Source organism: Lygodium microphyllum, chromosome 7, assembly GCF_053477565.2.
Source record: "Lygodium microphyllum isolate KBCC chromosome 7, Lygodium_microphyllum_v1.1.10, whole genome shotgun sequence".
NCBI classification, from domain to species: domain Eukaryota; kingdom Viridiplantae; phylum Streptophyta; class Polypodiopsida; order Schizaeales; family Lygodiaceae; genus Lygodium; species Lygodium microphyllum.
In genome coordinates this window covers 58,291,119-58,305,249 of record NC_141141.1, presented here as the reverse complement: position 1 = coordinate 58,305,249, position 14,131 = coordinate 58,291,119, and the positions used below count along the sequence as shown (strand labels likewise).

Genomic DNA, 14,131 nt, shown 5'->3' with positions numbered 1-14,131 from the left:
TAATTTATTGTAAACCCCCCACCCCTTTCTTGGTGTGATTATAAACTTCTAGCATATATTGGCCCCTTTACCTTAAGTGGGCATACCTTTTTACCTTGCTAACCTTTTTGACTAAGTTGGTGATTAAGTGTGAAACACCCCACATCGATTTGCCACTTTTTTGACAAATATTTTTGGGTGTGTAACTATCTAAGTTATTAGACTACCCTAATTACCCTAAGCATGGGAAACTACCACCCTTCATAAACCCAACTTGATGGATGACTTGTTTCCCATTCATCTAACTTACCCTAAAATTGGGGAAACTTTGGCGCCCCCCACCCCCACCCCCAATCCCCAGCCTCCAAGGCTCATGAACCACAAAAGGAGAAAAAAAAACTCGATGGATGATATGTTTCCCATTCATCTAACTTAAACTTCTAACATAATCTATGCAAGTTATAGATTACCCTAAGAGTTCAATCATGTGCAAACTATTGACTTGTATCTTGGACTAGATAGACAACTCTTAAACATAGACACTTGCAAGGTTCTCTTACATGGAGCCAACAATTTTTGAAGTGCAATAGATAATAGAAGGTTGAGAGGAAAAGATGACAAGGGAGGAGAAAGAAAGCGACAACAATGACTCACACATTGAAAAAGGGGGGATTTGTCCAACCACATAGAGATCTCTTCATCTACACATTGGTTGGGAGAGTGCATTACTGGAGGTTCAAAATACACATTGGCGAGAAAAAGTTATGGATATGCCTTAGAAAAGATAGCCCCTACCACATGGTTATTTGTTTTTGATTCATCTGATGATTAAACATTTGATGAGCCTTGCATACGAGGTACTATGGCAAAAGGCTATAGTAACTTTTTGTCAATAATATCTCCATAAGCAATTTGGGTGCAAATGAAGCTCATAGATTTTTGATATAAAAAAGTCACTTTCTTAGAAATGACAAATGAGGTTAAGCCATATGTCTAGACCACCAGTCTTGGGGCCAAGTCACACATCTGGTGGGTATTGGGGGAGGCAAACCCCCCTCCCCCCCACTACAACACAGCTGCACCTAGTGCCTATCATGCAACTAGGGTTTTATTAACCTCGAGAAGCCCCACAAACCCCTGTGAAAAAGCAAGGTTTAACATAGCACTAGTAGCTATCAAATTCCATGGGGTGTGCTGAATGGAAAGAGGGTATTCAACCAATCACTCTCTCCCTTTGACATTTTGTCGACGAACTTTGACATTTTCTTAGAGACTTTTTGCAAGATGATCTTCAACAAACCCGTTGGTGCGATCACCTACTAGTAAAACCCCACCAGAACTTGTGTTTGTCGTGCTATCCCTAGGGCAGCACAACTCTTGCGTTTGTCATACTATCCCTAGGGCAACACAACTGATACATGGATTAGACCCTTTGACACATATTTTCCCCATAGTTCAAACAAGGTGTGAGAAACTTTGCTGCCATATTAGCGGCATGTATGAAAAGGCTCACTTGCAAGTTGACCTTCACCATGGTATGGTAGGGCTTTGATGATGTGACCACAACATGGTGAATTGTTGCTCATAGTCTGATTTCTATACCTAGTCTTTCACCTTTTTCTCTATTTTCGCTTCTCTTATCCTGCTCATAAGAATCTGCTTCCATATGTCTCCAGCACACAAGCTCTCTCTCTCTCTCTCTCGCTGGCTGCCGAGTCCCGACGAGATGCCAAATGCTCTAGTCTATGAGGGCCTACATAAGGCCCTAGAGGCACAACCATTCATCACCCAACAACACTAAGAGAATCCTTTGTCTCCGTACTGCCCTAAGCACGCAAAAAAGCTTTTGGACACACACACACACAAACTCTCTCTCTCTCTCTCCCCTCCTCCCCCTTCCTCCTGTCTGAGTTCGCTCTTTATCACACACAGCTGCAAACGAATAGTAGTTGATCTTGTGGCGCAAAGAATCAGGAATCAGGCCACATTCGCAACCTCTGAATTCCCACTTAAACAGTGCCCTCTTTTCCAGGCTGCAGCTCTCGCTTTCTCGCAAGCCTCGGTTTGCTGTTTTTGCCCAATTCTACCTCTGCAACAGCAAAGCAAGCAAATCTTTGAGAAAGCAAGCAATCTTTACCGACCTTACATCCCTATTCCAGCAAAAGTCAGCTCTCAATCTACACACACTCTACACACACCCACATACTCACATCATAGCATTTGGGGCGGCAGGCTACTCTTCCCCCCGCTCCCCTACTTTCTTCTCTCTCGTTGAGAGAGTACAGGGATTGCTTAGATTAGATTACTGAAGGGGATGGTTTTTCAAACGCAAAACAGGAATTTTTCTGAGTGTACGGAGCACTTAGTGTCCAGAAGTGCCCGAATGTGGAACACGGTGTAGGTAGAGAGAGAGAGAGAGAGAGAGAGAGGGGGGGGGGGGGGGTGATCACTCTCCCACACTCAGTTCCAAAGTCGCCTCCTTCAAAACCGCAGATCCAATAGTATTTTCGCACTTATCTCTGTCTCTGTACCTCCAAATTCATCAGTCTTCTTCATAAGTGGGGCTCATTCGCAGTCCGGAGTCTCTTTTTTCCTTGTCCAATCTTTCGAGAGAGACAAAAAAGGAGGAAAAAGAAAGGAAAGCTGGCTTTTGCAGAGGGAATTGCCCACACCCACTTTCTCCGAAACACATGCACTGCCCCTTCCCCCTGTTCCCTCGTTCCCTTGTCTGGCGGAAGCAGGGCTCCCACCACCATCGCTCGTCTCCTGAGTAGGTATAAACAGCTTCAGCCCACCTGCTCAATAGCCTTTTGCGACTAGTCATTGGCCCCTTCCCTTCCCCTTCATTTCTCTGTGTTCAACAGGAAGAAGCTCCTCGCGTTCATTTTATTCTTTCCTAGGTCCATTTGATTCTTTCCTCGCTTCAGCTGCCTTGCCAAATTGCTCTGTGCCAACACCTACCCAAATTTTGGGAGCACTTAAGGGTGTAAGTCTTTCCAACCGTCTCTTTTCTTAAAAGACTGATTTGCTTGGCTATTGTAAGTATGCGGGCCCTTTATGATTGCCTGGGCAGCTCGGATAAGCAAATAATCGAGAGATGCTTCTAATAATGCGATGCTGCACACAAGCACAACATGAGAAACTAACAATCCAAAGATTTTTCATTGCTCGGAAGTGCAAAAGACTATCAATGATTGCATCCATCAATCAATAGGCAGTTTCCTGGTGCTACAGCTTTGCAAACAACTGCCAATCTTTTGCTACTTAACTTCTAATACTGATCCAAGTACTTGCTAGCCTTGAATCAAGATCTCCTTCCAAGCAGGCAACTGGCTTTGCACTTCTTTCAAAAGGAGGGAAGCAGCCTATTTTATACATCATTACTGGGTCAATCATCATGCATATAATGCAGACTGGATGTTGGACACAGAGAATAAGGTCAAACAGGAGAGAATTAAGCTCGTCATCTGCTGTTATTGGATTCTGGGGTTTTGTTAACCACGTGAACAAGTCCTACTCTTATAGATCGGGCATCGTTTTTGGTGATCTTGCAATGTGCACATAAACCATCTAGTGTTCTTCATCCAAGTACTTACAGTTTGAATTGTAAAATACGTGCTTCTGATCCTTCCTTGGTGGTTCCATAAAAATATGCAGAGTTAAAATCCATAATGGTAGCTAGCAACCACATCCAACAATACTGCTTATTCGTTTTTTGTGATTTCCCATTTTGATGAAGAATGCTATCACATGTTAGTGCTAATGAATGAACTTCTTGGGCAGGCGGTTTCCATGGTGGACTTATACCTTAAACGGAAATCATCGTCAGGATGGTGGCTATTTCATGCACCATTAACTGGCTGACAGGAGCTTCTACTGGTTAAGTTGAACATAGTGAGACCGTCAAGGCCAAGTAGACATATGTAATTGTAGTCCAAGCAGATGTGCACTGCCTGATAGTTTGTGGATTTCAATTCTTAGACCTTACGATAAAGGTATATTGGAAAGGCCAGAGAAGCATGTTGGATGCGGTGCTGGGAACACCTTCTTACTGTCTTGGCATCTACACGGGCAGCAACATTGGAGTGTGTAGCTGTCTGGCTCGATGGAGGGTCACAATGCTTAAACGTTGATACACAGGGTTTTCCTCAAACCTGCAGATTGCTCTTTAGAGCATTAGGTGATAGGGGTTCTCTCCTCCTCATCAAAACAGTGCTAACTATGGTATTCTGCATGTCTGGCTCCCTACCAGATACTACTCACGATAAGGAAAAGTTATATCTCTCTATCCAGGCAAGACAAGATCAAATCCATCCTTCTGAGGACCTGTCTATATTAACTTTGCCAGCAAGGAGTGATCTAGATTCTACTGATGGTGACACAGTTGTTGATATTCCAAAACCTGAAGCAAAATCTTTATTACCAAATGGTGAAGTGCAGTTGGGAAGTCGTAAAGAAAGAGGAAGAGATGGATCATGGAAATACACCTGGCCCGATGGTTTTACATTTGAAGGAGAAGTTTCTGATAAAATGGAGTCAGGGAAAGGAAAGATTACATGGCCCTCAGGGGCCATGTATGAAGGGAGTTTTCTGAATGGGTGTTTCCATGGATTTGGCACTTACACTCAGGAAGATGGGACTGTCTATGCTGGAAATTGGATAATGAACTTGAAACATGGCTATGGTGAGAAGTGCTATGCTAATGGGGATGATTACAAAGGGTACTGGTCCCAGGGAAAACGAGAGGGAACTGGCACATATACTTGGAAAAATGGCAACCTCTACTTAGGAAATTGGAAAGGTGATGTTATGTGTGGAAGAGGTAAGCTTACTTGGAGAAATGGTGACACTTTTGAGGGACAGTGGGCAGATGGAAAGGAGCATGGTCGTGGTGTCTACAGATGGGTGGAGAGTGGCTGCTATGTAGGTACATGGAGCAGAGGCTTGAAGGATGGGAAAGGCACATTTTACCCCCCTGGCACAGAGCCACCTAAATACCGGTTGCTTCTGCATGGATCATCCATTGGCAGTGATGTGGAGGAAGAGCCTGGGAATCGCAGACGCTCATTTGGACTTTGGCGTATGTCATCTCGGGACTCTGGTAAGATGGTTGGGCAAGATCTGCACAGGGAAAGACAAGTCGCTGCTTCTACTAGCTCGACTACCAACTTTTTGAGAAAAGCAGAGTCCTTACCAACAAGAGCTGTATCTCTAGAAAGAAAGTGGAGTCTAGAGATGAAACTTATGGGTTTGGAGGTAGGAAGCACCTCGTCTATAGCAGGTGAACCAATACTCGAAGATGATGAGTTCAAGATGGAGGAGACAGTACTTCCCATAGTTGAGAGAGAATATGCCCAAGGCGTTCTCATAAATGAGATTGTGAAAGAGCGTTTCCCCTCCAAGCGTGCAAAGCGCAGGCAAAAACGCCAGAGCAAGGAGATAAAAAGACCGGGAGAAACAATTATAAAAGGACACAGGAGTTACGATCTTATGTTAAACCTGCAACTTGGTATCAGGTCCTTATCTTGAAATTCTTTATCTGCAGATTTATGGAATCATAATGATTTGAAAATGCTTATTATCTGGTTTGCATCTTCAGACTATGTAACGAGGCCCCTCAGGTTTTACATATCCTCAAAACTTACGTTCATTAACCGCATGGCAAGCATTGAATTACTCCTGCTTTGGACTCCATGCAGGTACAGTGTTGGAAAAACCATTGGACCTCAACGTGACCTTATACCATCCGACTTTGGACATCGAGCAAGAATCTGGATGAGATTTCCAAGGGAAGGGTCTCAACTGACACCCCCTCACCCTTCTGTAGATTTTAGGTGGAAAGATTACTGTCCCATGGTTTTCAGGTGATCTTCATACCCATATTTACTTGAGAAATTTTGTCCTAAGCAAGGTGACTTCTTGTAAGGTTTTTCCTGGCTTTCTCAGTTGTTCCCATCTTTATAGTTACAGGATCTCTTCAAGGGTTTGGAATTCTTAAAGAGCATAAGAGTTAAGCTAAGCCGTAACTTCACCTTCTTTGTTGAAAATCTGTATTATGGGCTGCATTAGGTGAATCTTTATCTTTAGGGAATTTGAGTTGCTGCAAGTTTAAACAGAAGATCATCAAGGTTGTTCATGGCTTTTGGAGGCAACATGAAAATATTAAAACCGCTGTACGTTCCTTGCTTCTGATCTTTCCAAAGTCATACTAAACTGTATTAGAGATGACACTAGAACACTCGCCTTTTCAGCCAGCATGCCTGCTCCTCCAGGCGAAAATCTGTCAGCTCCCAGCATTTGGCTTTTTTCAGGTGGTAGTGTTACCAATACCTATGGAGTTTTTGTAACACCACTGGAGTTTTTGTATTTTCCTGAATGCTCATATGAGCATTCCCTCACATGCACTCTGATATTGACGGTCACGGAATATGATAAGCTTCTGAAGTTTCAGAAATTCTTTACGTTCTCAGGAGGTTACAATGTTGTCTCAGTGCACACTTGGGTGCACCCGAGATGACCATCTGTTCAGAGATTCTTGACTTTTTCAGGAGGTTACAATTTGTCTTAGTGCACACTTGGGTGTGCCAGACAGACCATCTGCTACCCAAAGATACCCAAATTGTGCATATGTGTCATTAGTGGGAGCAGATGCAACAGCTTTCCCACAAGATTGTTGCACAATACAATCTTCAGGTACATTTTCTGTTGCTGCAGGGTGAGATTGTGTACCATTTTGTTTAGGGACTCATCAGACCTCTCTCCTTTCAAGGACTCTCAGCAGCAGCTTCAGAAGAAGAAAAGCAAGCTCAATGATGACTCACGTTTCAATGGGGGAGTCTCATCTCATCTCTTGACTCCTGATGAACTTGGTTGTAAGAAGCGAGGACAATGATGAAGGGTCACATGAAGGAGTCTTGTATGTACAGCCTTATAGCACAAGCATAGAAGCATAGGGACTTCATGTTAGAAGAGAAATAAATGACAATGGAACAAAGAAAGAGACAATGCACAAATTGTAAACATGAACATGAATCCACTATAATAATCAAAGAGCACAACGATTTGGCACCAGCTCACTCTCCCCAGGCTTGCTCTCTCCACACCAAGAATCAGCAAGTACAAGACTCATTTGACTGTGGCTATAATCCTCCTTTTATAGACAAAAGATAGCATATGATGTACCATGAATAGTCGGCCAATAATCAAATAAACAATAAGAGGCCACCCATAAATTAGGGCATGGCCATCGGTGAACTTGTGAAATGACCAAATCACAACTCTCTCTCTCAGAGTGTAGGTGAACAAGCAGTGAACAAGAATACCAAGAATGCACCATGGATACTCCAACATGATCAAGACTGAATGTGTCTTAGCCAAAAAACACCTTGAATAAGAAGTTCAATGTAACTATCCCTCTTGGAAGTTGAAGTAGTCAAGCAAGGCACTGCGTGCCTCTTGTAGCCACACAAGCTCCATGGATAGCTCACCATGATGACACCTAGTTTCCTCCACTAGAGCATAAGCATGACCTTGGGATCCCCTTGTGTGGCATCACACATGTTGCATGTTCCATCATGAATTTGGCATTGGATACAATAGTCCAAGGTTTGGAGTTGCTAGAACATTTGGGCTCAATGCTACACATCAAATCTATTGAACATGAAAGAGCATCAGCATGTCCTTTGTCCAACCGCACAATTACCCTTTTTGGCTAGGAGCATGTGAGGGTGTGTAGTATCAATAGAACCAAGACAAACCTTTGAGCCAAAGATGTCCTACCTACAATTACCTCTTGTGAGATGACTTTGGAAGTGTGAACCTAGCTCTAGCTCACGGATAAGGCACTGATCACCATGAGGGTTTTGACCCTTTGTAGTCAGCTTCAAACCCTCCACTTTGAGAATAGAGAATTCATGCATGTATTTCTTCTATGAATTAGCACTAATAAGTACCAACTTCATAGCATGTTCACGGCTTTACTAGAGGCACATTTGGTGGACAAGCTTGCTCCTAAGTACAATGGTATGGTCAATGCATTGTAGGATCAGACTTCTAGCACATCAGTAAGCTTCCAACGCATGACCTCTTATGTTGATTCAGCACGATTTTGCTTTGAGGCTACAAGGGAAGTTTTCTTCTTCATCAAGAGTGGCTGCTTGGCAATACTCTTGAGTGGAGAGTGTGATAAAAAGAAAAAGTGGAAGTGCTACCTTTGTGGAAAGAAGAGGCTTCTCCACTAAGGCTACTAGGAGCTAGTGGGGCAAAGAAGCAATTGAAGGAGGCCAAGGGCAAGGGTGGTTCCTCTTTCTGACTTTGACTCTAATTTTGGTCAAGCAATTAAGGTTTTTATGATCATAGAATTTGTGTTCTAGTATTAGTGATATTGCCACTCATGAGTTTTCATGCTAGAGAGGAAGTGTGAGAGGATGGTGTAGTGGGGTATTAGAAGACAATGTATGCATTGGTTTGTCTTGCAATTTTGTAATCCTAAAGCTTGTGTGGCTTCAAGTCCATGATGGGAGTTCAACAACAAGCTAGCTCTGCTCTTAGTTGTTATCACATGGGAGGGCTCCTTGGTTGAAGGTGATGAACTTGTGGTTATGATGTGCTTTTGTAGGTTTGTTTGTTACTTACATAGAATTATTGTATTTCTACTTTTTATGCCGAGGATTTGAATATGATCAGCATTGACATCAGTGTCTTCTTTGAGGCACCTTAGCATGGATGTGATCACCTAAGGCTTGGATATCCATGGTTCTACGTTCACTTAAGGCTAGGATATCCATGGTTATACGTTTTAAAGTTCCATTTAATATCCTACGCCCAAACTGACACTAGGCACCCACAAGTATTTGTCGAATATACTTATTGCAACTTTGCCATTGAAACCAACTGCCTACTTAGGGTACTTAGGCTATCGCTGTGACTTAACTGACTTTGCCCTTCGCATGTGCACAACTGAAGAATGCCAAGGCTAAGCGTTAAAAGTACACATCCAGTGATAGAACTTCCCCTTGAAATTCTTGCAATTGTCCTCGATTGCACACTGCAATGATACAAAGGCATTAATGAGACCATTGGAGATATATGCCGGCATCATAGTCAAACATCATGTACACATGTTGCTTAATCGTGCTCATGCACTCTGTGTGTCTAAAATTCCTTTCTTAAACTAGTTACAGTCCGCACACATGCATCATAACCACCATTGTAGAATCGTAAGGGATGCATCCACATGCCAAAACCCAACATTGTTTTGACCATCAAGGCAAAGTAATTCATAAACTAAGCATAAATAACGCCTCAAAGCAATGATGTATCACATGATATGGATATAAAGCATATATCAATCTGCAGACCGCATGTTACTCAACAAATGTACTTCTCTTGGACGCGTATATCTCATGCAAATGTACAGTTTCAAAGCCTAGGTGTAAACCATACACATCTGCATACCAACTCACAATAACTAGTATACTGAATAGTGATCCCAATGGTAGAAATACTATCTGCATACAGTACCTTGGATGCAAACCAAGTACATTCAAAATCCACTACATAACTGAGCAGTCCATCACTTGGAGAGTGGAGATGCATCCTTCCCCTTGAGCATTAGGCAATACTCTAGACTCTCTATGCTTTGCCGAACCTGAAAGAGCCCAATCCAAAGTTGGCTCTAATTGAAACACATCAAGGTAAGATGCAACACTGAGAATAATTTGCTAGGTCACCCTTTTCCATCCAATTGCATCCTTCCATAGGTGAAAACAATCTTGAAATTTCACCACATAGCACATGGAAACTTTTAAGTATATAAGAAAGTTGAGTGTGTATCTTGGATCTTATAACAGTGGTATCAGAGCAGGTCTCTTTGCTTTTCTCACAGTAAAGGCGATCCTTGCAAGACGAAGGTAAAGATGGCAACTGATGAAGCGCCTACAAGTGTGTATCTCGGATCTTATAACAGTGGTATTAGAGCAGGTCTCTTTGCTTTTCTCACAGTAAAGGCGATCCTTGCAAGAAGAAGGTAAAGATGGCAACTGATGGAGCACCTACAAGTGAGTAATTATAGGCTCAATTGACAGAGTATCGTAGCTTGTTGGAGATTCCCGAAGTACATCAATCAATCGACAATTTAAGAGCAAGGGAAGAAGCTACTTATGAAGGACCGAATCCTCCAAAAGATGGTAATACTGGAGGAACCATCATTTCATCAATTGATGGTGAAGATGCAAAGCATCCAATTGCTGAGAAGCTTCCTAGAAGGAAGGACTCTCGGGTCAAGAAGAGTAAAAAGACCTCACCTTGAGTGAGGCGGATAAGGAGGGAGTCGTCTTCCTCAACAACTAGCCACTCCCCTGATTACTCAAGTTCCTCCTCCTTCTCATCAACTTCTAGTTTCTACTCTCTTGGTTCTAAGTCTCGTGCAATCTGCAAATGAACAAAGAGGGACCATAAGAGGAGCAAGCTTAAGAAGACTAAGACTTTCAAGTCTGGGGATAAGGACATAAAGTTTGACTCTTACTCCTGTAAGAGAGATCCTGCTAAGGCGTCAGCCTTTGTTAGGCAATTTGAAGTTACTTTTTTTGATGGTAATTTCTCAGAAAAGTCCAAGCTCAGGCATGTAGGCATGCACTTGAAAGACACCACTAGCAATTGGTGGTTGACTCTCATTTTGGAGAAACCTACGACTTGGGAAAAGTTCAAGAAGAAGTTTTATGCTCAGTTTTTGCCTCATGATTTTGAGAATGATGTCAAGGAGTGGGATTGGCTAGGCCAGAAAGAGCATGAAAAGGTCACTAGTTATGTGGACAAGTTTTGGTCTACTCTTCTCAAGGTTACTCCTTTCATGGAGATCAGCAATGAAGAGAAAAAAAGAAAGTTTGAAGTTAGCCTACTCCCTCATTTACACAGAACCATGAAGGTGTATCCACATGAAACCTTATCTTGCATGATGGAGTCTGCCATCATAGCTGAAAGTTTGCATACACTTGTTACATCTCGAAAGTTGGAGATGAGTTCTTATAGAGCTAGACAAGAGCAGCTCTATGATCAACCAAGAGACAAGACTAATCGAAGAAAACCTACCTTTACCCATGACCAATATTCAAAGCCAAATGGTAACAAGAAGAAGCGCAAGTATCTCTCAACCTCTGAGATACAAAAGTACAAAGAGGAAGGAAGATGCTTTCTTTGTGGTGAGTTAGGGCATATGAAGCCTGATTGTCCTCACAAAAGAAAGGAAGCAAATGTGGTTAAAGATCCTTCTCCTCCATCCTCAAATTCTATTCCGGATGTGCAAGCTAACACTCATTCAAATGAGAAGAAAAGACAACTCTTAAAGGGTTCGGGGACACTCAACAATCAACAAGTTTTAATACTCTTTGATCTAGGGTCCACAGATAATTTTGTGTCAGCAGATACTACTGAAAGGCTACAAAATTCACCGGATCGTTTGGGAACACCAATTGGATCAGGTTCGCATTTGAAGGACTTACAACCAATTCTACTCCTATTCAAGGGAAGTTGAATCTTAGAATTAGGGATTACCACGACCAAGAATCTTTTCTACTTGCACCCATAGGTAACTGTGATGTTATCTTAGGCATGCCTTGGCATTACAAGATTAGACCTCTTCCCAATTTTGTTAAGAAGACCCTTGCACTTCAATTCAAGGGTCGGAACATAGTATACATTGCTGAAGCTGGGGATTGGCCTGTGCCAATGGTTAGTCATATTAGCATTTCTAAAGAAATGAAGAAAGCTATCATGACCATGTTCCAAGGGCTGGTGTTCCATGCCACTAGCCCTTACCATCTCGGTATAGGGACATGTCAGCCTACAGGCCAAGAGTCCGAGAGTGGCAATTGCATAATGATGTGCATAACAGGGCCTTGAGCCCTAAATATAGAACTTGGCTATCCTAACCTTGAAGTGCCATTAATGCATTGACACTAAGTCACTTCATGACCACTGAGACCAATGCTACTAGCATCCATCCAGATGTCCAAGGATGTAACAATTGCCTACAATCCACTTGAAGTCTTGACCCCAATGACCGCATAGAAGAGTGGGGTAGAAGGTTCTAAAGTCCGAGGGTGGCCCACTAGCTATAGGTAATATGCAAATTGTGTGGGCATCTTAGTGATGTTCGCAGCTTGATACACACAAGATGGATATTTGTGTTTGTAGGTCCCACATGGTGCTTCAAGAGGAGGAACGCCCATGACCATTGCACCTCCACCACCTATCTAAGGGATAGGTAATGCACCTATAAGATATGTGTGTAAAGGATGTGTACACCCTGATGTGGTGAAGTATGGAATGGGTGGCTATGTGTGCAGCGGAGGGAACTTATGTGATGGGTGGGATGGGCAGGATTTGTGAAGCATAAGATGCATCAAAAGCAAAATCTTTAGAATAAGCAAGCAGTGAGAGGTATTACCTAATCTTCTTCCACCCACCTCTATTTTACATTCACATATTGGAATGCATCAAAATTATCATGAATACTTATAATCATGGCCTGCATATCAGCTAGTGGAGTGTACATATATACCTTGAATTGATTGTTGTGGGGCCGGATAGGTTGGATATGACATTGTGCCCATGTTGGTCTGTCCTCTTTGGGCTATGAGTTCTAGATCCTTGATAGCTTCAAACTCAGACTATGGTGCACCTTCCTTCGAGTTGTAGATATGGTCATTTAGATGATGCATCAAAGGAATAGGATAATGGTGAAGTAGTTCACGAGTATAAGGATTTATCCCTTGTTTGAGACTCTCATGTCTTTGGCTTTGGATCTCCACATATTCATCTTGGGTGAGAAGATACATGGACCTTGAAGGGGTACCTTCCACTTGAGGGGAATCTTGCGTTTGAGAAGGAGATTGAGTGTACCATTCCCTTAGAGCCTCTAGTGATGGGGATGTTGGCACCGAGGAGATGAGCTTTGAGGGGGACTGCATTGGGGATGATGGACGAGACATCTCTTCTTGTGTTCTCACATGCTCTTGCATGCCAACCTTTCTTATCAAGGTTTAGGAGGTTGTGAATTAAGAGCACCTAGCCATGATACCATGTAAAGCAATGCTAGGGCAAACAAAGAGAAATGCAAAATGTATGACAGCATGAGGAACACAGCTTATAGAATGCTCAATTAAAGTGAATGAATATGAAGATGGGGTGATACAATGTAGGGCCTCAAACCTTGGTGTCTCAAGGGCCGGCGATGAGAGCTGAGTATGGTGTTAGACACACTAGACACACCAAGAATAGCTCCAATAGTGTGTTGTACTCTTGATAGATCCCCAAATATAGCAGAAGTTGTCATGAGGACGTGAAAATTTGATGCTTTGCTTATGTTTAATTGACATTTGATTAAAGGATTAATAAAATGTGCAATTAAAAGATGCACATGTGTTGCACATGTGAGGTGCAAGCTACTTTTTCACAGTTAACGGCCGAAGGACCCTGTGAAAAAGATGGGTGTCAAAGGCAAAAGTTGTAACAAGTTACACTTGTTAGATTCTAGGTGAATTTTGGTGTCAGTTTGCCCCTAGGACCATTAATTGGCCATTAAGTGTCAGTGGTGATACTAGGGACTAGGCATTAATTAATGGATTAATGCTTGTCCAAGGGTCCATTAATGCATGGGACCACTTTGGGTTGCAAAAGGCCTAGCTAATTAATTTTTAGATGGGCAAGGTCAATTTTCTGGGCATGGATTAAGGACTGAATTAATTTTTAGAATTAATTAATTCTGAAAAGTAATTAAATGGCTAGAAATTGCTGGAAATGGATTAAGAAAGCTGCCAGTTGGCAAAACGTTTCCATGCAAGTGGGGGAAAGGCTAAATAGGGCTGAAGGGAGAGGGAAATCTCGTTTTTTCATTTTGGAGCTGTTGAGAAGAGGTGTTGGACCGTTGCTGCCAGCTTTTGGGGCCATTTCCCAGCCATTGGAGACCATTTTGGTGATGGAGATTGCATATTCTTGACCTTGGGAAGCTGCCAATTGCTGCTGATGCACTTTCTCTTGAAGATCACAGTCTCTGAAGCTCCTATTGTTGTTGGTGCATCCATTTGGGGCTGATACAGCAGGGCAGCAGCTGATTTTGATCAGTTCTTTGCGACAAATCTCAGAGTTTTCTCTC

At 42.6% G+C, this 14,131-nt stretch overlaps 1 protein-coding gene across 1 annotated transcript in view; it reads left to right on the top strand.

The window, feature by feature from the left end:
• The first annotated feature begins 1,728 nt into the window (after positions 1–1,728).
• LOC148033488 (phosphatidylinositol 4-phosphate 5-kinase 9-like) overlaps positions 1,729–14,131 on the top strand; it is a 33,728-nt gene continuing 21,325 nt past the window's right edge. The window contains exons 1-3 of the mRNA XM_087681426.1: positions 1,729–2,965; positions 3,763–5,495; positions 5,679–5,843. Coding sequence (XP_087537552.1) covers positions 4,006–5,495; positions 5,679–5,843 — 1,655 coding nt within the window. The 5' untranslated portion in view covers positions 1,729–2,965; positions 3,763–4,005. The remainder of the gene's footprint in view (positions 2,966–3,762; positions 5,496–5,678; positions 5,844–14,131) is intronic.